Source organism: Pollicipes pollicipes, unplaced genomic scaffold (assembly GCF_011947565.3).
Source record: "Pollicipes pollicipes isolate AB1234 unplaced genomic scaffold, Ppol_2.1 Scaffold_6052;HRSCAF=7182_pilon_pilon_pilon, whole genome shotgun sequence".
In the NCBI taxonomy this organism is placed as follows: Eukaryota; Metazoa; Arthropoda; class Thecostraca; order Pollicipedomorpha; family Pollicipedidae; genus Pollicipes; species Pollicipes pollicipes.
The window spans coordinates 8,570,652-8,596,666 of record NW_023596805.1 but is presented as its reverse complement, the minus strand read 5'-3'; the positions used below and the strand labels follow the sequence as shown (position 1 = coordinate 8,596,666).

The window sequence follows — 26,015 nt, the reverse complement described above, 5'->3', positions numbered from 1 at the left end:
TCTCAACAGCGACGTTAACGCCTTCAATAAGGTTCGGACTTCTCCGGGCGCGATATTCGGTACCCAACGACTATTGTCCAACTTCACGGCGTAATGTAGTTGTGTACAAAGGTGACGACAATACTAGTGTATCTGAGCAGGGGACAAGCATTGTCTCGCAACTTCAGAAATGCTCGAAGCCTAAAGCACACTATAACAAGGACAAAGACCATCTATCTGCAGATAATGGAGATTCGCTTTTCTCCATAATATGTCTGTAGATCTCAAAATATTTGGAAATTAAGAGCTATCAAGGAACTAAAAGCTCAATGATTGCAAGAAAACATGCGAAGAGTTTATCTTTATTGATGTTAACACGAAGTTAGCGATATCTGCGGCAGAAAAATACACACGTGCACCATGTATTTCCAGTCCGTGCAGATTACTCAGAACCTCAGCTCTCGGAAATGACACAAGAGTACCCAAACCGTCTGAGACTATCCCCAATGTCTTGTAGTTTTAATCTTTCGCGCGTTCCCGACACAAGCTCGGGGATCATCTGTCGTCACGCTCGTGCTCTGAGGAAGGATATGGGCCCGGAGCAAGGGCGTGACCACGTGGCCCAACTAGGCGGGGACAAGGTCACAGGCAAGAATACGCGGAACGCCGGCTGTTCTCACTATTTCAGGACTGTTTTGGGGAATCCGGGCGGCTTGTAGAGTTCGGCTTATTCTAATATTAAATGGCGGATCCGCCCTTTGGCGGCTCGAGAGATTTCTGGGAAAGATGGCGTCCAGCAGACGCCGAACGCCCGGGGCGAGGTAACCCGTGTTAGGTCTGGACAAAATAAATGTCCATCACTATAAAGAAACACGTTAATAGGATGGATGAAGACCATTAAAGACTATTAAAGACCAGGCCGTATTCAGCGCTTATGACCTCTTTCTGGGTATGTTCATTTGACCTCATGTTTCGTTTAACCTCGTTCGACAGGTTTAACATCAAGGCACCAAATGTGTTTGTGCTATATTTCATCCCAACGTTTCGGAAATATTGGCGTCTTCTGCATTCTATCTAACTTTTTATTGCTGTCATTTCACGAGATACCATCCTGAAACACTAGAACGACTAGAATGGCCTCACGTGTTCGAGTGTGATCTACCTTGCTTCATATTTTTGTGTAGTGAGCTGACTGGTGCTGGCAGTCATTTTTGTACTTATTCAGAAAATGGAAATATATATTTCCAAGCAAGCTATATATATATATATATATATATATATATATATATATATATATATATGTATGTATATGATATTTAAACTGCCGAACAACAATGAACGAAAGATAAGGTCAATACCCCGAAAAAGCTTATTAGGATGAATGCACCCTAATCTCTCGTAAGATGTGTATAAAATAAGGCGTTTTGCCAACTTTTACCAGCATAAAACCTCATGACCCGGCAGAAGCGGATAAAGCCGTTACAACACAATGAAAACTAACTCTACACCAGATTGAGGGAAAAGGTGAAATAATCAAACCAGTTCGCTGGCAAGCCCTTGGGGCCGTATCCTTTGGTTGAGTTTTGGGCTTTGATATAAATGCAAACGTAGTAAATTAGATGTTCAAGCACTTTGAAACTAGTGTAAAACTCAAAACATAGCAACAAGATCAAAATATGCAAGAAGCTATTTCGCGTGCGTGAGACAATGTGACAGTTCCGGGGACCAGAGCATGACAAGTAAACATTTCCTCCGTTGAATTAAATGACGGTCAAAGGCGATTTTTCGATCTTTGGATCAACTGCTATTTTCATTCAAACTATGATTCACTGGCTAAGAGGCTGCATTTGAGCAATTATATCAAGGTATTCTTATTTTCAAGGAGGAAAAGAAAGAAGAAGTCAACTCTCGACTTAGGGTAGCCAGGGTTATTTAGGTGGTCAAGCCACTATTAAGGGTGGCCAAGCCTAGGCCAAGCTTGTCTGTGAAAGCGCCAGTGCAAATTGCAAACAGCAATACCAGGTCAAAACCAATTTCAAAGAAATGTCTAGATGCCACCAAGCAGCTTCGTAATGATGAAAGATCGTGGTTAGAAGGGCTGATAAGCCATCCATGTTTGTCATCCTGGATAGAGAAGAGTACCTTGACAAGACCAATAGCATCCAGGCTGAAAAGATCGCGAGTGACCCAATAGATAAACTGGAGGCCGATGTGAATCGTTGGATCGTTTCTTCAAATGCTGTCTAAAATAGCGTTCGTTTTCTAAAAATAACTGGAAAATTTTCTTCACGCTATGTCTATGGAAAGGTGAAAACACATAAAACAGACAAGCCACTTGGCCTATACTGGTCTGCTGGCTGGTCAATACCCCAACACACAAGCTGGGTAAAAGACTAAATAGCCTTATCGCGCCTTACACACCATGCAAGTACAACCTCAAGGTGATCCGGGAGTTGACTTACATGCGAACGCGTCAGGTCGCAGCCGCGTTAGCCTCTCTTGGGGTGAAAAGCTTGTTTACATATGTTTGGTAGACTACACAATTGAAATAATGTCGCGCTACATCTATAGCGCTGAGATTTTTCATTTCCTGAGCTCAGTCATACAATCCTCCAAAAACTGCTCTTATCTTGTGCAAAAAAATGCACACTTACAGGGACCTGGTAACCACCTGTGCCTTCAAAAGCAGAGCGTAACAATGGGCTTATATCTCGGACCATTATTCGCGAATTTCTACACGTGCCATATTAAAAGTGCTGCACGGGATGATCATACTATCAGTCCCAACATTTCATGCCCGGGACCTAGACCTTATGACATTCAAATCAGTATTAAAAGCAATCTCGGTCCTCAAATTAACTTACGATACCAGTTTAGATAACAAAGTTCCATTTCTTGATGTGCTACTCGAAAGCCAAACAACCGGTTTATTGTATTGTAAGACCACTAATGGCGGTATTTGCTTGAGTGCCGACTGTGAATGCCGAGACCGGTATGAGAGAAGTGTGACCAGAGCCTTTCCACGGTGTGGCGAGTTCGAGAGCCCAGAGGGTTTCGAAACTGTCCTTGGATTCTTTTGCACTTGGAGCTCGTGGGAGTGAAACAGATCTTCATCAACAGCGGATGCTCAAATTCACGAGTGGACTAAGAAATCCTACGCCATCTGAACCACGAATACCAGAAACAAAAATAATCCAAAAAGCAAGAAGTACCCAAAAAGGAACACATCAAACTTTTGTACAAAATCAAACGACCTCTGCATACAAAGCCGACAAACGAGTCGTTCAGCAAGTCGTTATCAAAAACCTGGAGCTCATCATCCATTAGACAAGCGAAAAGAGCAGCAATCTCCCTTGCGTAACAGCCTTCAACAAAACCAAGACCAGCTGAAGAAAACAATGTGATATATCGATCGTCTTGTCCTAATGTTGATAGTTGACTTAACAGCATAAGCCACTTTGGGCGCGCGGCCGGTTTGTTGTCCATAGCACTAATCAGTCTTTCATACCCCAAAATTAGCGTTTTGTCCTTACTTTTCGCTCTAGCGTTGCGCCGGAGGACAAGGCGTGCAAACTTCAGATGCTCAGCATATCGGATCCTCAAAAACCTTCATTTTTAAAAGAAGGTGAAACCAAAAACTTATATGCAGGACCGAATTCCATTAAAGGTTTGATACATTCGGTTTTTCATGTCATCGATTTGTCGCTGCTTCAGCTTCATTTCCCACAATTAGGGCACTGTGTTCTGCAAATGGAGATCCCATCAAGTACCGGTTAATATCTGTTTTGTCGCGTCAGCAGGTAGAAAAGCGCGGAGATGCATAGCGCGTTTTCGGAAGCAATTATGCTACCCATTGATCTTACGCTTGATTATGCGCTCTCTTGCATGTTTCTCAAACTGATGTTTGCTCAGCGAAACCATTTCATCATGAATTTAATTGGACCTGTCGCGTGCAGCACTTTGCATTAATAAACCTGCGCGGACATTGAATGATTGGCTAGAGATGCGCGAGACATCCTGTAGAAGTTAGCATTATGGGTTTTAGTTGTATGAATTGTAGTTGATCAGGAGACTTGATGGAATGACAATTTTAACAAGGGCAATGGTTATAATGACAACACTCCTCTGTGCACGCTCCAAATGCATGCATAGCACGTTCAATAGCATTGTTTAACCACCACTTTATCACGTGTCGCTCAACAGACATCCGTTTACTCAGTACCCACACAGAGTGGTGAGAAACCAGGAGCTAAATGCCTCTCCTGCTTTTATGAAGTATGTCGCCGTAAGCGTAGTGGACAAGCTGCACCTCTGCGCAAAACCAGAAGACAGGGTCCGATTTCGCGCGCCGTCCGCCCCTCTTGCCAGTGCTGGTATATCGGTGAGAGGCGAGGAAGCAGACCTACGTATTGGTGAATGCTGTGATGCTCGTTCTCGTGCTAACAGCTCATCGTGAATGGTATTTCAAGCTGGTCAAATAAATTGGCTTTAACGATCGGTTTGAACACAAGCTTCGATCCGTCGCAGGAACACGTTAGAATACGCACCGCAGATGCCACGTGCTGAGGAGATCCAGATATCCGCTGAGGTTATCCAATATCCACTGCTGCATGATGTATGCGCAACGGGCATGCATGTCGTGCCGCATGTCTGGCGCTGACTGATGAATGAGAAGAGAAACAGGCATTCTTAGTTTTGTCCTGATGTTAGGATCTCAATCACCGACCTCATGCAGCGTGCCCATATGCTTGGATCTGGGAGTCACGCAAGGCGCACTTATTAGGTGATGCTTATGTAAGACCCTCATCGTGTTGCATCAAACACTCTGCATTTGGGCATGGAAAAACGTGGACTGCATGAGCGTGGGCGCACAGACCATGGCGGAAGGTTCTCAATCGTTGACGCTCGCATTTATTTTGACGCGCTCGGGCTCACGTTCTCCTGGCACATTTGGCTGGGGCATGTCCTCTAGTACGCATGCACCGGCCGGGCGGGCCTCAACATTTGGAAATAACGTCACCTTTCCGCAGCTGCGTAATTTCATCGTCCCGGCCTGGCCAGGCCGGTCGCGCCATTGCAATCGTCATGATGACAGAGTTTGGGCCAAACTGGGATGATCTGTGGAAGCCACTTACCCGACCAAGCCGACCTCGCTGCTGAATAGTGTGCGTCGTTCCCATGCGGCTAAAGATAATTTCCAAGGCCAGCGTGCATTTGAAAATATATTTAACTTGGCGCCGATGAGGTGGGACACTAGCTAAGGGAATCTTTAACTCGCTGAATGCTGCATGTCAGATGGAATCATTCAATTTCTCGTCTTGAATTGCGTTCATGGCCTGTTGCTGGCGAGTAATTATTAATTGGTGAGTAAGTGAATACTTACAACGTAGTATTTTGGGCCAGACTTGGAACGCTGACCTCGAAACTAACGCCGGCTTCAGTCCAGTTGTCTAATTCCTCAACCATTTTCTAAACATGCTCTCATGGTGCTGCCTTTGAACACGCTTTATAATTGGCTTGCCGTCACGTGTGGTGTGTGTTATGTGAATGCTGAATGGGCTGTTAGTCACTACCGCAATATGATGACCGCAGTGACGTCATTTTTCCCGAAGCAAAGCCAGGGATGTGATCATCTTGCAATTTTTCGATCGGCACGTCCGGAATTCGCTGTTCCTTTGAAATCGTCGACGTAACTTTAAGTGATCTTCCATTTAGCTCACTAATTCACCACTCACCTTTTTTTCGTCAGGGGCAATGTGTCATTCTTTTTTAATGTAAACCATATTCGTTTACATCGAGCCAGAAACACACCTATTGCTTTAACATTGCCAACATGCCAGTGCAAGGTTACCAGAAAACGACAAGGAAAGTTAAATTATTGCTTCTGAAAAGTTCACATCTTGTCCCACACGACGTTCTACGCAATGGAGTAACCGCGTGATATCAAATAAACCTGATGCACCACCGCACCGTGGAATATTAACTTTATGTTCGTTTCATATTGCCAACATCGAGAACACAAAAACGTCAGCAAATCTCGTCAATTCCGCCTCCTCACGCAACACTGCGTTTTGGTACGTTCAGAGGAACAACCATGCAAGAATTCTCCAAGCTTATCTCCGCCAGCAATTGGAACTACTCGCCCTGGAAGTGCAGCAAAATAAAAGACATCCTGACGAATTATTAAGCTTCTGACTGCGACCGTCTGGCTCTTGCGATTATGCTTTATATATATATATATATATATATATATATATATATATATATATGCATACATATATGCACACACACATATACATGTATATAGGTATATGTGTATATATGTACATATACATATACACGCACACACACACACACACACACACACACACACACACACACACACACGTATATATATATATATATATATATATATATATATTGCGACTTGCGCATTCCCATACCTGGCGGCCACGCAGCCGCCGGACAGCATGACTTACCAGCCTGCATAAACACTGTAGGGCAAAATGGCGCTAGGACGGAGGTTTAAAAAAGCAAACAACAGGACGGAGGCGCGAGAATGAATGCTCAATGCCTGTGCTTTTTTAAGAGGGGGCCCTGAAACTCTTTCTAGATTGGACGCATAGTTGTTTTCACGCGCACTACCAGCTCGTGACGAAACACCTATTGCTTTAGTTTCATATAAGTGGACTGATATCATGGTACGCAGCTGAACGTGAAAATTTGGAAACAGCTTACAAAGAATGGGGCCAAAGACGAAGCTTAAATGGAGTGTTCCATACTTGCAAAGGGTTTTGAACTGAACTTGCCATCTTAAAGATCATTCGGTGCAGTTCACAACACTGCACTTCTGAAGACCCAAACCCTTCAAAGTTCTGAGCTGACGCCCGCGAAAATGTGCAAGCTGTTTCGGAGGACTATTTCAAGGTCACCCAGACATCCATAACGTCATAGCATTATTCAAATCCTGTCATTCTTTTGGTCATGCGGTGGTCCAGGCAAGAAAAATATGAACGTCGAGTAGTTGACATCTGTCGTTTGTGAGCACGATTTGCAGACATAACGGCCGTCCATTGAACTGCAATCAATGTGGCCCAAGGTACGATGACATAATCAAACCATGACGCATTGAAGAGCATATCTACTAAACAGAGAAACTGTGTTGTCTAAACAAGCCGGTTCCACTTAAAAGTGGGCACGGTAAACACCTTAAGTTCAACAGCGGCTTCGCGATGAATGTTAAGCAGCATGTATCCTATTGCAGCCATGTACGACTCAAGACTGTCTGCTGCTGAGGCTCGCACATACACTGCGTCTCCCATTACTGAGCAATATTGCAGAGCAATGTCCTGTGTTCACTTGCCAGCTCCTTCCCGTCGAGGCTCGCTTACCGTGTCACGTTTTGTAGCTGCAATGGTGCCCATCTCGTACCACAATGACTGTGACGAAGTTTTGCACCATGATGCACCATGCAACATCTGATCCAAGTCAGTCTTGCTGGCTGATAGCCCCAAGCTACGTTTGCAATTAAAGAAGCGTGGTTACCAACATAGCAGCTCCTGATGCCATCCCAAAATCCGGAGGCCGAAACTGGGGGGGGGGGGGCGTGCACGTGGTCCCCGTCCCCCCTTAACCACTCATACCCTCAACGGTGTCAAACCATCTTATTTTACGCACATAAGCCATCCACAGACAAGGCCGGAGCGTGGTCACTTTGTGGGGAGGCAGAGTGTTTGACTTTGATCTAAACATGACCTTACCAGCTGAGGCAGCAGTCCCAGATTGGCAGCAATGAGGTAGCATCTTTGGACTGAAAAAGACTAGTCCGACGAATTTACCTGCTTGGCTTTAGTGCCGCGAGGTAGCATCTGCACGAAGCTACACAGATGACGCTAAGTTGACCTGCGATTTTCCGCCCAGTCAGTCATTATATCTCACCTGGTAAAGCAACGTTGGTACTAAAAACTTCTTCGATGTACTTCTCCTCATTTTGGCGTCATGCCAGAATGACTTCATTCCAGTGCTGCTCATCTTCTATCCTCAGACCGCTAGGTTTGCGGCGCTGAAGACCTGACCTCAGCGTCGCGCCAACACCTTGCCGGGTACCGGGCTGTGCTTGCATGAGTTCACGCGCTGATTGGCTGTCCGTTCCAGAGCGCAAGGGCCTGGGTCGATTGAACCCAGACATCTACCGACTACCGTCCCCGGACAACGATGACGTCGAGGTGAAGGCGACGCTAGGTGAGCTGTCGACCAATCACATTCAGGCGCCGCTTTTGCCGATTCGCCGTGCCCGCAAACGACTTGCATTGTCGCGCCGGTGACGAACACGTTACGATGGTGGTGCTGTGGCAGTTGGACACTGTAGCGGTCATGGACGTCGCCGAAGCTAATGATTGGCGGGATAATTTTTGGTCCATTCGTGTCAGGCGCACAGGCCACATATAGGCTAAGGATGAGACTACATTTGGGCGCCGAGGGCGTACATGAATGAATAGTTATATATATATATATATATATATATATATATATATATATATATGTATATGTATATATAGTAGAAATATGGATAATCTAAACTGGGACGACATTTAGGCTCACGTTACAAATTTGCATGTTTCCGTGGCAGCTGCAAAATGAGATGTTGTACCTGGTATTCGCCGACATGTCATTATCCGCCACTATCATCTTGTCATCTGTCACCTCAGGGCGCCTCTGGTTCTCCCTAGTCTATGACGCGTCAGAGGAGAAGTTGACAGTCACGGTCATCAAGGCTAAAAAGCTGCCCCAGAGGTCACGCGACGAACCGGACAGCTGTGACCCTGTCGTCAGGTCAGCCCAAGGTCATCTAGCCGGTGCCATAGATGGTAGAATTTGTTAAGCTATTGGAGAGCACCCGTGGTGCTCGAACTGCCAAAGATTGGCGTCGTGGTAAGTGGCCCCTGTTAAAATGTATACACCCTTCTTTGCCACTTTTTATGTGAGTATTTTAGAGAGTATTTTATGGCAAAATATATTATTTTGGGATAAAATTGCTGGATTGCAACGACTGTGATGATCATGCTGGTACCCAGGCAGAAACAACAGCAGCTAGGGATCAATTTCGAAGCACATAGAGTCCGTCGTTCTACCAACCGCCCAAACTCGCGTGCTGTACTTTTCTCCCACCGACCCCACTCCGGTGCGCTTGTCTACGTGCTTGTTAGACTCTTGCCGCAGGTGAGACAAATTTAGATACACTCGGAAACTGTGAATGGTTAACGCCTCAATGCGATGCGTTTCTTGAGGTATTTTTGTTGTGCGATAATATTTCCTGGTGTTTCGATGCGTTAGGAATTTATTTCCATTCCATTCCACTCATCGCACATGTAGCGTTGCCGCGTTTCGTTTCTGAATGCACTTGCAGCATTCACAAAATCCTGGCCATAAAACAACGCATTACTTGGTTGCCCACTGTCTATAGCAAGTGTTAGAGCCGACTCTCACACTCAGCTGTTCAGTTCAAGCCTGCATTGACGGCCGCTAGGTCAGCTCAAAGTCAGCCGACCTTGGGCCGACCTTCAGCCGACCGACCGCCCGCGGCGTGCCACGCGACCCGGCTGCCGGCATGCCACGTGACCCTGCGGAGGCGCCTTTAGGTACACCACACCAACCATCCACGTGTTTTTTTTTTAGGGTGCACCTGCTGCCGGACAAGCGTCGCTACCTTCAGTCTCAGCAGAAGAAGAATACCTGCAACCCGCGCTTTGACGAAGAGTTTCCCTTCATGGTGAGGCTGGGTGCCGCGCTTACTCAGGCGAACGGTGATGTGGAAACCGGTGCTTCGCGGCGGGACATAAAAGTCCGATGCCGTCGGACATGTTTGCTCCCGCAGCAAAATCTTATGCTCCACGCTCTTCACGCACGATTGTGGTGTTTTCCGCCATCGCTTTGAAGATGTCTCGTCCCGGACCGTTGGGTCCAATGTGAACATAAATGCGTGCAGGCGACTGTCGTAATAGTTCTGCCACTTTTGAGATCACAGGTCTGCAACGTACGGGCTTAAAAAGCAAGGCTTCAAGGGGGTATTGCTAGCTACATTGCGGGTATTGGCGGGTGTTCTACGCCGTAAGTTCTCCCACTTGTGTTTGCTTGCCACAAATGTAGATATTATTCACTGACAAATGTTGGTGACAAATGCTGACGTAAAAAGAAATAAGTTGTCGGCGCAATAAGGACAAAAAAGAAAACTAATGTATATAATTGTTATGAAGTTTTCACTTGTGCAATGCATGCCATTTCAAAACAAATAATCCATGGCATACCGGCACTTCAATGGGAGACTACTGAAACGTAACAGCTGTACAACGTAAAGTAAGGCACAATTATTTTACGACACATCCTGGGAAGATGAAATTTCAAAACAAGAACAAGAACCACTCTGAAATACCCCCGCTTTAGTGATAGACTCTGCTTTGGCCGAAGTTTTCTACGCAATAATGGTCTCCAGCTCCAAGCCCCAACCACAGGAGAAGCTAAGCCATTTATCCCTGCTCACCTACCCCAAGCATATTTGCAAAACTACGCTCATGGATCTAAAACAATTTCCTGAATAAATTACAGGTCACAGACAAGACAGGTCGCATGCAAAAACTCAGTGGTTTGCAAACACATCTGTAGATGCAATTCCACGGGACATGTTCAAACGGCAAACATTCTCCAATGCCTGGAGTAAGTGAAAAGATTGGCCGTGTATTTGAAATCTAAAACATGTCTATGGAGTCCATAACAGCAAACCGATCCCGCTACCTGCAATTTAGACCTTATCCACAATTCATGTAACTTCATGTAGCAATGCTCTCTGCAATATGCATTCACTGATTTGGTATTTAACCAAAAAGAAAAATGCAGGAAAACAACGATTACCAAACCATCCCGGTGATCACAGGAAAGTTTCAAAATAATCGCATCGAAGGCGAAATCGGCACACGGTGCAGAACTACTTGGACCAGCAAATGCTGGTCAATGTCGTCAGCTGGCCAGGGAGCTCGGATGCACAAGATTGCCGTTACGAAGGGTATTGACGACCTCGTACTTGCTAGTCACGCTTGAATGGATCATCAGCTGTCCAGGGGCGTAACACGAGGTTATTGATAGCGCATTCGTCTTTCGCCAAATGCTACGCTTACCTTCTGCTACTTGCCATGTGGCATAACGATGCCGATGGTGGTCAACATTCTGTGTTCACCAGTATTGAAGGCATTTGGAGCATAAATGCAGCATCAAAAGCGCAGTATTATAGTTAAGCTCTAAGCCTCATTACTTGACGTAAGTAAGCCTAATCAGTCATCATTCGGGTATACACTTCACTCTATGGAGTTGGCAATTCTGTTCATATGGTGCCTTTTAGCCGTGGGCAATGCTGTTCTTCATATTGCTTCCATGATATAAACTGCGTTTTTTGTGTGGGGCTATCCATTTTGCCGTGTATATGCCAATGTGTTCCCGTGAAGTTGACAACTTGGCCATTTCAAATGCCTACGACACTAGGGTTTTGGAGGACAATTTTTTGATGCACACATGTGACTGAAAGGTCATCATATGATCTCAGGGAAGCGTAAGTTCAGTCTGGATTTATTTGCATTCTGATATTAGTTGGAGTCCTCTGAAATGTTTACTTTCAATAAATTTTCGGCTCCATTTGAAGGGCCTTTTGAAGGATCATCATGATTTTGTCTCTGACAAAGAAACTTTATTACCTGGGACCAAGGGGATTGGTTCTTCTCTGATTGGACCATGTGTTGCGTCTCCAATAGCCTCTTCAAAACAGTCAAGATCTTCAAATGAATGTAGCTCAGCAGTTTTCTTCATTGCTAATTAATAAACAACAGGTGAAGGAATAATGTTTGCAGCTCGGCGATTCTTGTGGTGAGCCTGACGTCATAATAAGGCTAAGTGTGTGTGCTTGGAATTAAAACAAGGCCTCTTGATGCCATGGCAGAAACAAAACAAAAAAGATTAAGAGGCTCGTAGATGTCTCGCAGCTCCTTGTTTTGGGACCAGTGATATTTTGAAGGTTCGGAATGTGTACCTGGAATGAAAAGTAACGCTGACGGGCCCATGTAAGCTTTTGGGGGCCACTATTCCTGCGGGGCGGGTACGGGTTTTTCAAACTCGGGTGCGGGTGGGTGCGAGTATTCCAAATCTCAATAAGTGACAGCTTTAAGTTATGCCTACTTGATGCAAACTTAAGCTCAGGATAAACAATCACGTTCCAACCAGGAAACAAGTACGATGCAAGCACGATAGACAAGCACAGCCTGTTCCGCGTTCCGAGCCAACAGCTTTATCTTCAACAATTGTGTTACCAATTGCTTTACCTAGAAGCCCTGCTGCCCTAGCGCTCTGAGCCCGTCAAATGCACAGTGCATGTCAGGCGCTTTGACGCTTTCCCAGCGTCAGTTCTTGAGCGTGTGGCGTGGAACAATACGTCCTGGCCGGTGCGTTGATGCCGTCCGTTGCCGGTTGCCAGAGACACCTATCGGTGACCTCGACTCCTTGCACTTGAACGGCCGGCGCGTTGTGATTGTGGTTGAAGTACGTCACTTCGCTTGCAACTGACAGCGATATCAGCAGGGATCGGAGGGCTCAGCCCTGAAGACTGCGATGGTGTTGTTTCCGAGCGGTTGCGGGTAACATGTCCCGTATGCCGCTTGGCTTGTCGCCAAGTAGCTAGGTCGCAATCTCGGTAACTTCACTGGCCTAGACCTGCAATTTAGTCAGGCCGACATCGGGATGTGTGCCGTCAAAACTCTGCATGCAGGCTAGAAGAAACTGTTTTAGACCTACAAGGCACGAGCGAGAAATGTTTCCGCTATCGTCACCGCTAAGGGTGTAGGATGCTAAGGATGTAGGATGGATGTAAGGATGTAAGACTCATCTGCGCGACTCCCACCGAGTGATGAGAACGGAAGCCGTGGTGAGAAGAAGAGAGGAAACGACAGTGGGGCATGTAATGATTCCGGGGCAGGATCAAGACAGCGGGGCAGCTGATGGCTCTCGGGCGGAATGACATCACTCGGGGAAATTTTGGTGGTGACGTCACGGCGCAGGATATTCCGTGCAGTAGAATACATGGCCGTCAGGAGATGCTAGACGCCACATGGCAGCACGGACAACAGTGGCCAGCGTCAGGGGTCGGTCAAGCACAGGGGCGTGGCGTGACATGCCGCACTTCTTCAGGCCTGGTGGCTCGGACTCTTGGTAGAGTCCCGAGTTGAGATTGCAGCGTTCGGGAAGGCGACAATCGCGTTGTCATGGTGAACCGTGGTGTTTGACCCACGTCTCTGCATGCAGTGCATGCTGAAATCATACGCTGAAATCAACCATAGCACGGCGGTGGCCCCAAAAAATGAATGTAGGCTTTAAGCGATCATCTCGGCTGCGCATTCGTGGGTGACGTTACAAAAGTGTGGGGGGCACCATTCCATGCGCTAGCCAGCGGTGGTGTGCGTTGACCTATTGGAAGAGCACTGCCTGACGGTACGGGATGCCACAGGAACGTAATTATCCGGGCTGCGCTCGATGCTCAGCCTGGGAATACTGCATCGATTATTCGATTTAGCGGTATGCCGGGCGTGGTGGGGTGGCGCCGGAGTTACGACGAAACCGAAAAACGGCGTAGGAGACGCGGAGGACGCGGCGAACGTCCAGGCCCTCCTTCCGCGAGCCGGCTGCTGTTGGTTTCCGATTTGACACGGCCCGTCGCACGTCGTCGGGATCGACGCGACCCAATTAGTCTTCATATGGGGAAATCTGGCGTTGATCTGGCGTCACACGACAGGTCTGACAGGCGTGGTTGGTCCTGAGAAGCGTATGGATCTGTCCTGCGGGGTGGGTGGCGCCCTGCTGAGCTCCGCATGAGCACGTGGGTCCAGACTGGCGTGCTGCGGGGTGTCCAGCACCATGTCTTCGCATGTCCTCCGAAAAAGCGGCTTTTCAGGACATGCATCGCAGGTGCTTATGATTTAATCATGCATACACAAATCGAAGGCGTACAGTAGGAAATGCACGACAAGGACACAAAGCACGGGTGCTAGTTGACTGGTGTTGGCACACGGCTAATTCGCTGGCGTGGCTTTTCTCTTGTGACCAAGATGAATGTTTCATGAGAACAGAGATACCGCTGGTTCCGTGAAATTGAGTATGGTTTCAAGAAGATTTTGAGTCACCGAGAACTCTTCAACGGTGTCACGAAATTATAAAAGTGAGGCAATCAAGTGCACGGAACTTGAAGGTTTGTCATTCTTTGTAGCTTCAGGAGAGACATTTTCGAGATTAACAAAATGAGAGTGACTAACCGAATGGAAGAGACGCACTAGCGTAAGGTTTGTGTGGTGCGAAGACACCATTTGGATGTCACTGCGTTGTTGGCATGCTTATTCCTGAACAAACCGGGCAAACGGGCGGATTTCTGTCATAGATGTAACGGTGAATGAACGGAAGGTATTTTGGCAATAACGCGTACAAGGGTCAAGACTGATCGCATATACGAGGTCTTCTCGTGATCTAAGGACAAGCGTATGCGGTATTTAATATACGGCTGCAAATGACAAATCCAACGCAACGTTACCCGAACCATATGAATGCTGGTCACCAACCGCGAAGAGCACGCTGGAAATCCATGGGTCAATCCGCTCTCCCGGCGTACAAAGCAGTTGGTATCTGCCGAGGAAACGCAAGCCCACCATCCACTTTCCGAACTTTTCTGATCAATGCGCCCCTCAAAATATATAAATCACATTCCGGGCTCCGCCTAAACAAGGTTAGCATCTGGGTACCTATCGGCCAAGCGTTTTCAAAGCAACTGGACGGTGCACTTTCTGTGCGGGGTTATAATCTACGCAGAAAATTCGACGTTGCAAACGTCAGAAACCGACCTCAAAAACAGCCCGCCGCTCGCCGAACGTCAGAAACAGACCGCAAAGACAACGTGGGAAAATTCCGATGGATAAAACAGTAGAAATAGCCTTATTCCTCGGAAAAGCAGGAGAATGAAGATATACGAGTCTTCTCCATACTACATTCTCCTGGTTTTTCTCCGAGGAATAAGGCTATTACTACTGCCTTATCTATGTGAATAATGTTCCTCGCAAATGCAATGAACAACTTACGAAAACTCCGACGGTATGTTCTGACCTTATGTGATATGATGACCTGATCCGATCCACATCCGCAGATCCCGCAGCGGAGGCTGGCGCAGCACAGTATCCGCATCTCCGTGTACGACAGCCGCCGCGACCGGAAGCACGTGCCACTGGGGAGTGTCATGCACAGCCTGCGTTCGGGCCACACCCTCACCAACGTCGTCCGCGACATCAGGTGAAAACAGCCCCGCTTCAGTAGATGACCATAACCCTGTGGCGATTTGGATCTCGCGACGGATTTTAAAAGCAGCGTGGCATTGCATCGTGGTGGGGCTTAGGGGCGATGTTAATTACATGCCGCCGTCTGCCTGGAGAGCACATCCTTGATGCCTGCCGAGCGCTACGACTGGGTTTGAGGGCATGATTTCTATGAGCTACGGTAGTGTCAGTCGTTGCTTTTGCTCTTTTATGCGCGTTTGACGTCACGTCGTCGGGTACCTCTCTGCGATAACGAACTGGTGCTATTTTCACAACTCCGGTTGTGAACAACACTTGTGGTAGATCCACACAAACAGCTTCAGTTGCTAACAGAACCAAAAACGGAATAGCCTGGAGAGCACCGATGATGAACATTACCCGTGCGCCGTCAATAACGCCGAGATTGTGAACGCATCAGACAACAGCTAATGAGACTGTTGCTATATATATACCACGGTGACGCACATGCCGTTCGTGATCCAGCATCACTGGTCCGGGTCAGGGAGAACTGATAGACATGTGTGACTCTCAGTCAGCTGGCGTAAAAAAATAGCTGAAAGGTAAAAACTCCTTCAGCCGAAATGCAATTCGGTGCCAGTTTTGGCTAAGGTGACAGAAGGTGGGCTTGCGGTAGGGCAATAAGGGCCAACTGCTCGCTTGCCATGATTTTGGGGATTACCTGTGTGTTGCCCCTTATCCGCAGCGATGTGGGTATTTGGCGCGTGTTACAGCGCGTTTGGGGAGCGAGAGCAAGAGAGAGCGAGAGCGAGAGAGAGCGAGAGCGAGAGCGAGAGCGAGAGCGAGAGCGAGAGCGAGAGCGAGAGCGAGAGAGAGAGAGAGAGAGAGAGAGAGAGAGAGAGAGAGAGAGAGAGAGAGAGAGAGAGAGAGAGAGAGAGAGAGAGAGAGAGAGAGAGAGAGAGAGACCGCACTGGAGGCGCTCGCAGTGCCATGTCACAGCCGCCTCCACGTGCCAGTGCACAATCGCGTAGCTCACCCAGCGCCAGCAGCTGACGGCGGCGTACGCCTCCCGCCTTTCAGCAGGGTGGAGGTGGATGCCGACAGCGGTAGCGGTGGCGGCAGCTGCGCCAAGGTGGTGAAGGTGCCGGCCGCGGGCGGCACCGTGGGCGGCGTCCTGGTGGGCCTAACGTACAACGCCGGCCTGGAGAGGCTCAACGTGGCCATCTTGGAGGCCGTGGAGCTCGAGGTGAGGCTGCCGCACTTGTTTGCTGTCGTATGCGTAAGGCCGCGTGTTCGACGCTAGGTACCGGCGTAATTTTCCGTTGTGGCTCGCAGCAGAAGAGGAATGCGGCGCTTAACCTCGTTAATGATAGAGTGGGCGTGGGAGGGGGAGTACGAGTGAGGGAATATGTGGGGTAGAGTGTGTATGGCAGGGGGAATATGGGTGAGGGAATGGGAAAGGGAGGGAATGTGGATGAAGGCGTATAGTTGCGGGGTTTATGGAGGAGGATGTATAGGGGAAGGGAGTGTGGAGGAGTGTGTATATGGAGGAAGCGTGAGGACGTGGGTGTGGGTGGAAAGGAGAGCGGTGGAGCAGCGGGAGGCGGAGTGGAGGTGGGGGCAGGCGAAGAGGGTCGGAGCTGAGCGTTGCGATGTGGATACCGCAGACTACCGCTGGATTGGCGTTGCCACGAACCATGATTGGTTCACGTACAGCTGGCATTGTGTACACGTGCAGCTGCCATTGTGATGCACGTACCTGTGCTGTTCGTCGGTGCTGGGCGCCGCCAATTCCTGAGCTGCCTTCCTGCGATGATCATTTAACAGTTCAACCTGCAGTCAACCTAACACCATTCGCCCTTGCAACAAGACGCATTGAGCACCGTACCATAGCCTTACCAGCCCTCGACACCCACGACTGGAAGCCCGTGACGCTGGTCGCCGAGATACTTACATGCCTCGGTAAACACTCTAACGGCGGCAAGACGACTCGCGTCTGTGACGTCACGCTGACGTCATTTCCGTCTGGTCGCCAGAGTGCCAACGACGAAGAGCTGCCGTCGACCTACGCCAAGGTGACCATGTACCATCACACTCGTGGGCTCAAGTCGAAGCGTACGGAGACGGTGCGCGAGTGTTGCAGGTGAGTATGAAATGCACCGCAGTGGTTCCAGTCGGTATCGCGCTCTGGACTGTTGAATCACGTGGGTCTATCCAACGACGATCCGGCGTTGCGGATGTACTCTGAACTCTAACACCCTTGCCGAAGTACGAATTAAGATTTCAGGCGCTCTCAACCAAGATGAGTGGCGCTGTCTTGGTGACGATGTGTCCGAAGTTTGTGAGGTACGTTGAGGAGACTACGATGGAAGTTCACGGAGCGGTGTTTAACGGTAAAGTCGTAGCTGACCTTTTTCAGTAAAACTTGCGAGATAACGGACACTTGTCTGGCTTGTAGGTATTGCTCGCCAGGCTTTAGCTGGCGTCTTGCGTTAGCTCTGCACACTAGACGTTCGGCTGCCTGTGGTTCCGTGTTGCGCGCAGCCATGTCGAACTGACAGAATCCTTCGTCTGGCATTCGTGCTGGCATGTGCCCAGTCCCCGGATGAGTAACGGCAACTGCGTCGTCCTTTTCAGCCCTAAGTACGCGGAGAGCTTCAACATGTCCTTGCCCGCCGACAACCTTAGCGCCGTCCACATCAGGGTCCAGATCAAGCAGAAGATGTCGCCCGGTAGGAAGGGTGAGTTTCTCCGAATCGTTATCGTGAGATCGTCGTGCAAAACTTGCACGACGATCAAACAAAACTTCCGCGGCCATCGTGCAAAACTTTCGCAGCCATCGTGCAAAACGTACGCGGTCATCGTGCAAAACTTTCGCGTCCATCTTGAAAAACTTCCGCGGCCACCGTGCAAAACGTCCGCGGCCATCGTGCAAAACTTTCGCGGCCATCGTGCAAAACGTCCGCAGCCATCGTGCAAAACTTTCGCGGCCATCGTGCAAAACGTCCGCAGCCATCGTGCAAACCTTTCGCGGCCATCGTGCAAAACTTTCGCAGCCATTGTGCAAAGCGTCCGCGGCCATGGTGCAAAACTTTCGCGTCCATCTTGAAAAACTTCCGCGGCCGTCGTGCAAAACGTCCGCGGCCATCGTGCAAAGCTTTCGCGGCCATCGTGCAAAACGTCCGCAGCCATCGTGCAAAACTTTCGTGGCCATCGTGCAAAACGTCCGCAGCCGTCGTGCAAACCTTTCGCGGCCATCGTACAAAACGTCCGCGGCCATCGTGCAAAACTTTCGCGTCCATCTTGAAAAACTTCCGCGGCCATCGTGCAAAACGTCCGCGGCCATCGTGCAAAACTTTTGCGGCCATCGTGCAAAACGTCCGCAGCCGTCGTGCAAAACTTTCGCGGCCATCGTGCAAAACGTCCGCAGCCATCGTGCAAACCTTTCGCGGCCATCGTGCAAAACTTTCGCCGCCATCGTGCAAAACTTTCGCGACCCTCGTGCAAAACTTCCGCGGCCAACGTTCAAAACGTCCGCGGCCATCGAGCAAAACTTTCGCGGCCATCGTGCGAAACTTCCGCGGCCATCCGTGTTACGGTCTTCGCGCAGCTCATTACGAAGAGGGGAAATTTGGACTGCCTCAAAGCTGTTCGCTTGGTCTGCAACATGGCGAGGGTCGTCTGCGCGGGATGACAACGCCAAATGTTAACACGAAGCGGATGACTCGGGTGATGGTCTTTAGACAAATCTGTGTTTGCTCCATTTACCCGGGATGAGACTTGCACTGGTGCTCGGTGTCCAGCAGGGCGTGACATGGGGTAGCTGTGGGGGTCGCGGACGTCGATGAATCGCCTGACGATGATTATCGATGAAGTTCAACGACAAATGGATGACCTGTTCTGACGGCTAACCTGTATCGAGCTCAGCACATACCTGACAGCTTCCAAATGTCTCATGTGCTTGGCCTAACAGCGAGAACAACTCAACGACCACCGTCGAGATAACAGTTGTTTTGAGTTTATATGTTCCAAAAAACTGACCTTAGTTTCGTCAGGAGATAGCTATTCCAAACAGATGCCAAAATACTACTGCTCATATGTTCATGAAAAAGTCAAACTGGACTTCTTTGTCGTGTACAACCTAAGTATTCTCACAACATTTTGTGGTGATTTGTATGTCTTCCGTAGTCAATGTCTCGTACAATAGCCAATGATGGTTACTTCAGCACGACCTGAAAATAACTACACGTCGGGTCCTACGGGGGTATCACTCATTAGAGTTCTCCTGTTCAGCAGCGCTCAGGAAACAATAACCCGTGCAGGGTGACTGTCAGCCCGTTTAATACGGTCTATTTTCATCATGGTTGACACTCCCACCACTCTTGTGCCGCGGGGTTACATCCCAATAAGGTTTCATCCAGACGTAGGCGCGCTTCAGACGACCAGTATGATGAAGGCGCCACGTCAGATTAATAACTGCGTTGCTGGTAAGAGCATGAGGCAAAATTGCCTTGCCAAGGGCCGCCGGGTGCTTGCGCTCAAGTGGTGCAAGCGCCCCAAACGACTGCTGAGAAGCTCGAGAAGCGAATGATGGCGACGGTCCACGTCGTTGCCGAGTGCATCGGCCTCGAGTGCCGGACGGCCCGGTGGGGTGGTCTCGTCGGAGAGGCAATAACGAACGCGAAGCGGGCTCGAGTCAGATGTCACAGATACGCGCGTCCTGGGAGTCGGCGGACCGCGGCGTGGTCCAGCAGAGCATGCGGAAGAACAAGTGGGGGTCGCAGGTAGGAGATTGTATTCGCGCGCACACGAGGAGCTTATGAGGATTGGAGGACTCGTGAACGATAGGCAGCGTTCGCAGTCTGACATTCACATTTCTGCCCGGACCTGTGCAGCCAACTGCCTAGCTGTCATCGTGAAATGGCGTCGCTATGCCACAGTAGCATCTATGTCTTTGTCGTGTAGCGCCAAAAAGCCACGCTGTGAGCTGTGCTACCGTCGGCTTAAATTCTCTGTCGATTTCATCGTTATTTCCGTGTTACACTTTGACCCAACGGAGCGAAGACAAACCCAATGGGAACTCTTCTTCCATCAAAAACCAATTCGCTGCATGATTTCCCAAGGCATCAGTCTCTCCACTGATGACAACCCTGCCAGAAAATGGCATTCCTTCGGGCACGGACTTCTCCGGCCCGGCTTTCCATCCGACCGCCATTGGCAGCAGTGGCAATTCGCCTGCGGCAATCCCACCCGCCGCAGCAGTAGACACCCGAGTATTCTATGTGCAGGAACGTGCGCAATCTGCGTGACGCCTCCAGCTACGGCGACGGCGTCTGTGGCGATACCGCCGGCGGGCACGCGTCGCTATCGCCGATACCGAAGCGCAGGCTCCCGAACGCACCTGGGCTGGAATGAACGTGCCCCGAGGCGGTTGCGCTGAGCAGGGGTGTGTTCAGGGCCCGCGAAATGGGCGGCGGGTGAGATAGGTCGGTAGGATGTGAGTGACGCCGGTTTTCATCGTTGGGTCGTTGTGGTGGAGCCACACGCGAGTCTAGGGGCTCAGTCACGCGCTCGGACAACCCGTGCCGAGTGATCCTCTCAGACTGAAGTTGGTTTCACGAAAGGGCTGAACGCAGCTTTGAGGCCACAGCTCGACGCGCACACTGAACGTGCGTGTCGAGTTGAAAGGTGAAGTTTGAAAGGCGTCGTTCCCGTGCCAAATGCGGCAGGGAATGGCTTGGCATGTAGGGACTATAGATGATGCTGGTCACAAGGATCATGCCAGGGTTCGGGAAACACTTTCGGATAATTTTTAATGGATCTTCTTGCATGAGAACGTTGTATTTGTCAGAAACTTGAAACAACGAAAGCAATCCCAGCTATGTCATTTTATGTCCAACTCGGGCCCTAACCTTCCTTGGATCCGCCCTTTCGAAGTGATAGCACACCTTCAAACTTTTCCATTAAGGTCATGGAGATAATCCCTAAATGTAAGCTAATGAAGTCACTTGCCTTTGGCAGATCCTGTCGATAAGCATGGTCAATAGGGAAGTCCATATATGGTAGGTGTTACAGACGAAGGCTCATCGATGTGTAATTCGTACGCTAACCTACAATTGGCATCGCTTGAAAAGTGTCGGCTACGGGTCTGGCTTGGTCAGGCACTTAAGACAACAAAGTTCTTCAATTTACAGTGAGCTAAGGTGTGTTTTTGTACTTACATATACCATTACTTACAATAACTTACTTACATTTGCAATTTACAGTGAGTGTTAAAGTTGAAGCGAGACCACAAAAAGGCAAAAAACGCGATGTCTTGGGCAGATCTTGGACACAATGGACAAGTCTAAATGCCGGCGCAGTTTCCACGAGCTGTTCTTTCTTGGCGGCCAGGTCCACGGGCTCTTTGTATCCGAGACTGGCTTTGGTAAGCTGACACTGGCCATTTCCCGATCAGCCGCTGGTGCGCCGGTGCGTCGGGGAGTGTTTGCGAGGCGTTCACGAGCCGCGGCGGCACGTTCTCGTCCGCCAGGCGGGTCTTCGCTCCTCCGCTGCTGCTTTTGTTGAGATCTGGCAACAACAGCATACTGTCTAAATCGAGCGTAGCTATGGTTCGGCCATGTGTAGTCATGTGTCGGTCACGGGTAGCCATGGGTCTGGTATGGGTGGACAGGGTCTGCCATGGGTAACCATGGGTCAGCCATGGGTAGCCATGAGTCTGCCATAGGTACCCATGGATCGGCAACGGACAACTATGGGTCGTTCAGGGGGAGTCCATGGGTCGTCTATGGGTCCGCCTGACAGTGTGTGATAATCTGCACACATCGGCCCACTCTGAAGCCGGTAAGATAACGCCTGCTCCCTTCCTTCAGATATGCCAATCTCAGGTCGCTGCGGAGCTAGGTCGTCAAGAGTCGAGCCCCGTGTCGACCCGTTTTCATCAGTTTTTCATCATGCTGGGAATGTTCACTTTTTGTATTGCCCGAGTGGAGATTGAACCATGGTAAGGCTACAATGTTGCGAGAAAATACCCTTGGCGGAAATGCTCCGCATTTGAAGAGGTGAATGCAAGCATCTTATATGACAGAGGAAGCTCCCTTATGACTATTGGAGCACTTTCAAGTGGAAAAAACTGCTCAAGACAGCACAATGTAAATTCAAAATTGCCTGCCGACCCTACTCGGTTTTTAGTGTTGTTTTTTCGGCGTGCCACGGTTTTAAAAGATCACTAACATTCAGAACGTTACACAAGGAGCAAATTGACAGCCATCACTACGATACAGAGTAGATCTAGCTTTCAACGTAGTCAAACAAACAGGCATCACGCGCTAGTAACACAAGCAAGCGATTTCAAGTACACGATTTCAGGTAGACAGGCATCACACACCGCTTACACAAGCAAGCGATCTCAATTAAACAGGCATCGTGCATCACGCGACAGATATTTTTCATACATGAAAACGATTTTAAGCTAACACGCATCACACCAGGCACTAATCGCGTTCGCACAATCAGCCCTGATGAGCCCTGTACGCTATGGTTTGGTCGCCGACTTCTCACAAGAATAGATTTCCTTATTTTCCCGCCTGGGTGGCCCTGTGCTATGTAGATGACTTTAAGCTCTTAAAAAGGCATAGGATTTGTACCTGCCTGGATTTCAGCCTGAGCGCATTTTGCTGAAAAATGGTGGGCAAAAGGGGTGTAATGTGTTATATTTTAGCCTCACAAAGGTGTGCATTATATCTCAAAAGAATAAGGCGCATGAACTCTCGACATGAGCTTTGCCTCTTCCATGCTTATCGCACAGTGTACATTTAATTTTGTAGCTTAAGTTACGGTGAAGTGATGCGCGATACCTGAAGTGATTTCGTTACGGCGATCATTGTAACATTGTGATCAATGACTGTATCTCTATTCTCTTGGTTATTCCACGAGAAATAAAACTATAAGTGCTGTCTCATCCATATGCCTAATGCTCCCTGTAAATTCTTTGAACAACGTACGCATCTTGCACAGCATTGATCTGCAGCCAATTAACGGCCGTTATATCTGAAAACCTTGCTCAGAAACCCCAGATATGAACGGCTTAACAATCATTTTGAACTGGCCTTGATCTCGGCATGGTCATTGGAATGGCAGGATTTGAGTGACGTTGTCATGGCATCATGGATAGCTGGCTGACCTTGTGATGGTCTGCATATCTTCGCGGGTGTGTGGTTCAGAAACTGGAGGAGTTTAGGTCTTAAGAAGTACAGGGCTGCGATCTGCACCGATGATCTTTGAGACGACCATTTCAGTTCAAAACCCCAAACAAATGTGGAATACGCCCTTGGACCGTAAAAAGGTACGCGACGTGAAGCTCCTTTCAGCACACATCTGCTGCAATCACCGTGACATTGTCAGTACCAATGCCTAGCATCCTCGTTCTGCCTGCCAGGCGACTTTTTGTATGCTGATACGGTTGGCTGCCATTGACAGGCGCAAAGCAATCCCACCTTTCATTAACGGCTGCAGCGCCGGCGTTCCTGGGATGTTTGCCAGCTTGTAAAATAGCCCTCGCCCGAGCAAGTAGGGAAAATTGTTTCCGTTACATTCGCCGTGCTGTTTGGTAACAGCGTGGTGTGTTGACATGAGCTGGATTGCATGCGAACGAATGCAGCTTTGGACTAATTTATTTTCGCCGCAAGCGTTCGCGGGCGAGTGGTGTTCGTTTCCGGACGGCTGGCTAGGGTCTGCAGAGTTGTAGCTCTGCTATTTTTTGCAAGGTGGAGCGGCTTGCCTAAAAATCGTCCGACGAAAAGGTTCACCTGCGAGAAAAAAGTTTTGGAAGCGGACGTTTTGAAGGAGTTCTGTATATGATGGTGTTCAAAAATTCCCTGTGGCGAGTCATTTGGTGGCGGTGTGGAAACCTCAGGACAAAAATGTTTCGTACATCGACATGGTTTCATTTTTTAACTAAACGTATACGTACGCCGTATATATTCACATCACTCTTGTAACTGTACGCATAGCACAGCGGACAGGCGAAGAACGCCTATCCCATTAAGTCTTGACCCTATCCCTTTAAGTTTTATCCTTTTAAGAACCATTGGTGATGCTGTTTATCGATCGCAAGAATTGAATTTACCCTCGTCTTGAGAGCAGGTCGAAAATCACTTGAGAACTTTTGTAACGGCTGGAAATATCAATACGACAGCGCTTTAGATATGTTACGACATACCCCGCCTTGGCCGTATATGCGGTTACCAACATGGTTACCTGTTACGAATTTATTCTCCTATTTCTTTCAAATGTCACCCAGATGTTGCTATGTTATGTATTTGAGACACTCGTTAACTGAATGTTATTTAAATGCTCCTAGCTGCTCTCCGTCACCCAGCATCGAACAGGCACATATAGTGAGCGGTATTCCGTGTCTTTTCTTGTTTCGCCTAAGCCTGCCGTCGTGCTTTGCCTTCGTAAATTCAAATGTGTTTAATGCGCATGCGCAGGTTCAGCCCAGCTCACACCCCACTCTGTTTGACTCTGCGCCGCTTTCCAGACGTGACTCTAGGCAGGGTCACCATCGGGTCTCACATGTTCGCCCGCGGCCATATGCAAGAGCACTGGGAGAAGATGCTCCAAAACCCGAAGGAGCAGATCCAGATGTGGCACGTGCTGAAGGCCATCTAGGCTCCTCGGCGCGACTGGAGGCGGCGGCGGCGCCATCGCTAGCCCAGCTTACACGAAGTCTGTGTTTTCTTAGCACCAAAACTGTGCGGTCGTGGGGCTTGGGGGACCGGCGGCTGGCCGTCGGCCATTGCTGTGGACGTGAACTGCCAGGCGCAAATGTGGAGCTTTCTTCAAAGCGTTCGGAAGTGCATCAGCATTTTAGGTCATTTCTTGTGACATAACGCACTCATACGTGGACTCTTGTAGCGTATTTTAGGTCCCTAACCTTTTTAAGCCCATTGGTCCAATGCCTACAGCTCATTCTAGCCACAGGACGCCATGTTGAAACTAAGAACCACGATGAAACGTCCCCTTCAACGCTGTGAATCCCCACGAGGCTTCAAAGAAAGCTCCATCGGCGCCAGGTGCGTTGTGTTCCAGGCGCACCTCCGCCGCGCTGAAAGGTTCCTGGAAGATTTTCCGGTCCAGTGCGGATCCATCCGCAAGGATGTGCGGTCGTGCTCCGCAAGGATGTGCGGTCGTGCTCCGTTAGGATGGCGCCGTGCGGACTGGTGTGCTGTACGAGCGAAACTGCCGCTGTTTTCTGCTTCATCGGGCTTGCACGCAGCGAGATGGCAATGGGCGCATTTTCTCCGCAGTTACCCGGCGTCGGTTAGCACCGGTCACCGTGTCCGCAGTGACTAGGTCACTAGGACTGCGTTCTGCTGTGAATGATGCGAGTCGTTGCGGAAATGTGGATGTCTTGGTGGCAACGCGTATGGTGGTTTGGGCGGTGCACATTGGCTTGTGAGGGGCTGTCAGGGCGCTCGTGCTCCGTCAAGATGAGGCAGGATGTTTTCTCACGTGTTGGTATATGGTGCGGTCTGTAGATGTTCTCCAGGATATAAAGCAAGAGCGGTTATCGGCGCGCTGAATAATGGAAGTGTTTGCGGAAATATGAAACGTGAATCACCCTGAGCCACTAGCTCTCACACGGTGTTCACCATGCAGGATTATCAGCCACGCTTGGTGCAGTCGGTGACA

The 26,015-nt window shown here is 49.1% G+C and overlaps 1 protein-coding gene across 1 annotated transcript in view; it reads left to right on the top strand.

Annotated features, from left to right (window-relative positions):
• The window catches only part of LOC119104660 (synaptotagmin-15), a 34,382-nt gene extending 8,504 nt beyond the window's left edge, over nucleotides 1-25,878 (top strand). Inside the window, exons 5-12 of the mRNA XM_037228381.1 lie at nucleotides 8,134-8,220; nucleotides 8,688-8,811; nucleotides 9,655-9,748; nucleotides 15,197-15,339; nucleotides 16,401-16,566; nucleotides 17,357-17,463; nucleotides 17,958-18,061; nucleotides 24,862-25,878. Coding sequence (XP_037084276.1) covers nucleotides 8,134-8,220; nucleotides 8,688-8,811; nucleotides 9,655-9,748; nucleotides 15,197-15,339; nucleotides 16,401-16,566; nucleotides 17,357-17,463; nucleotides 17,958-18,061; nucleotides 24,862-24,992 — 956 coding nt within the window. The 3' untranslated portion in view covers nucleotides 24,993-25,878. The remainder of the gene's footprint in view (nucleotides 1-8,133; nucleotides 8,221-8,687; nucleotides 8,812-9,654; nucleotides 9,749-15,196; nucleotides 15,340-16,400; nucleotides 16,567-17,356; nucleotides 17,464-17,957; nucleotides 18,062-24,861) is intronic.
• Nucleotides 25,879-26,015: the final 137 nt, after the last annotated feature.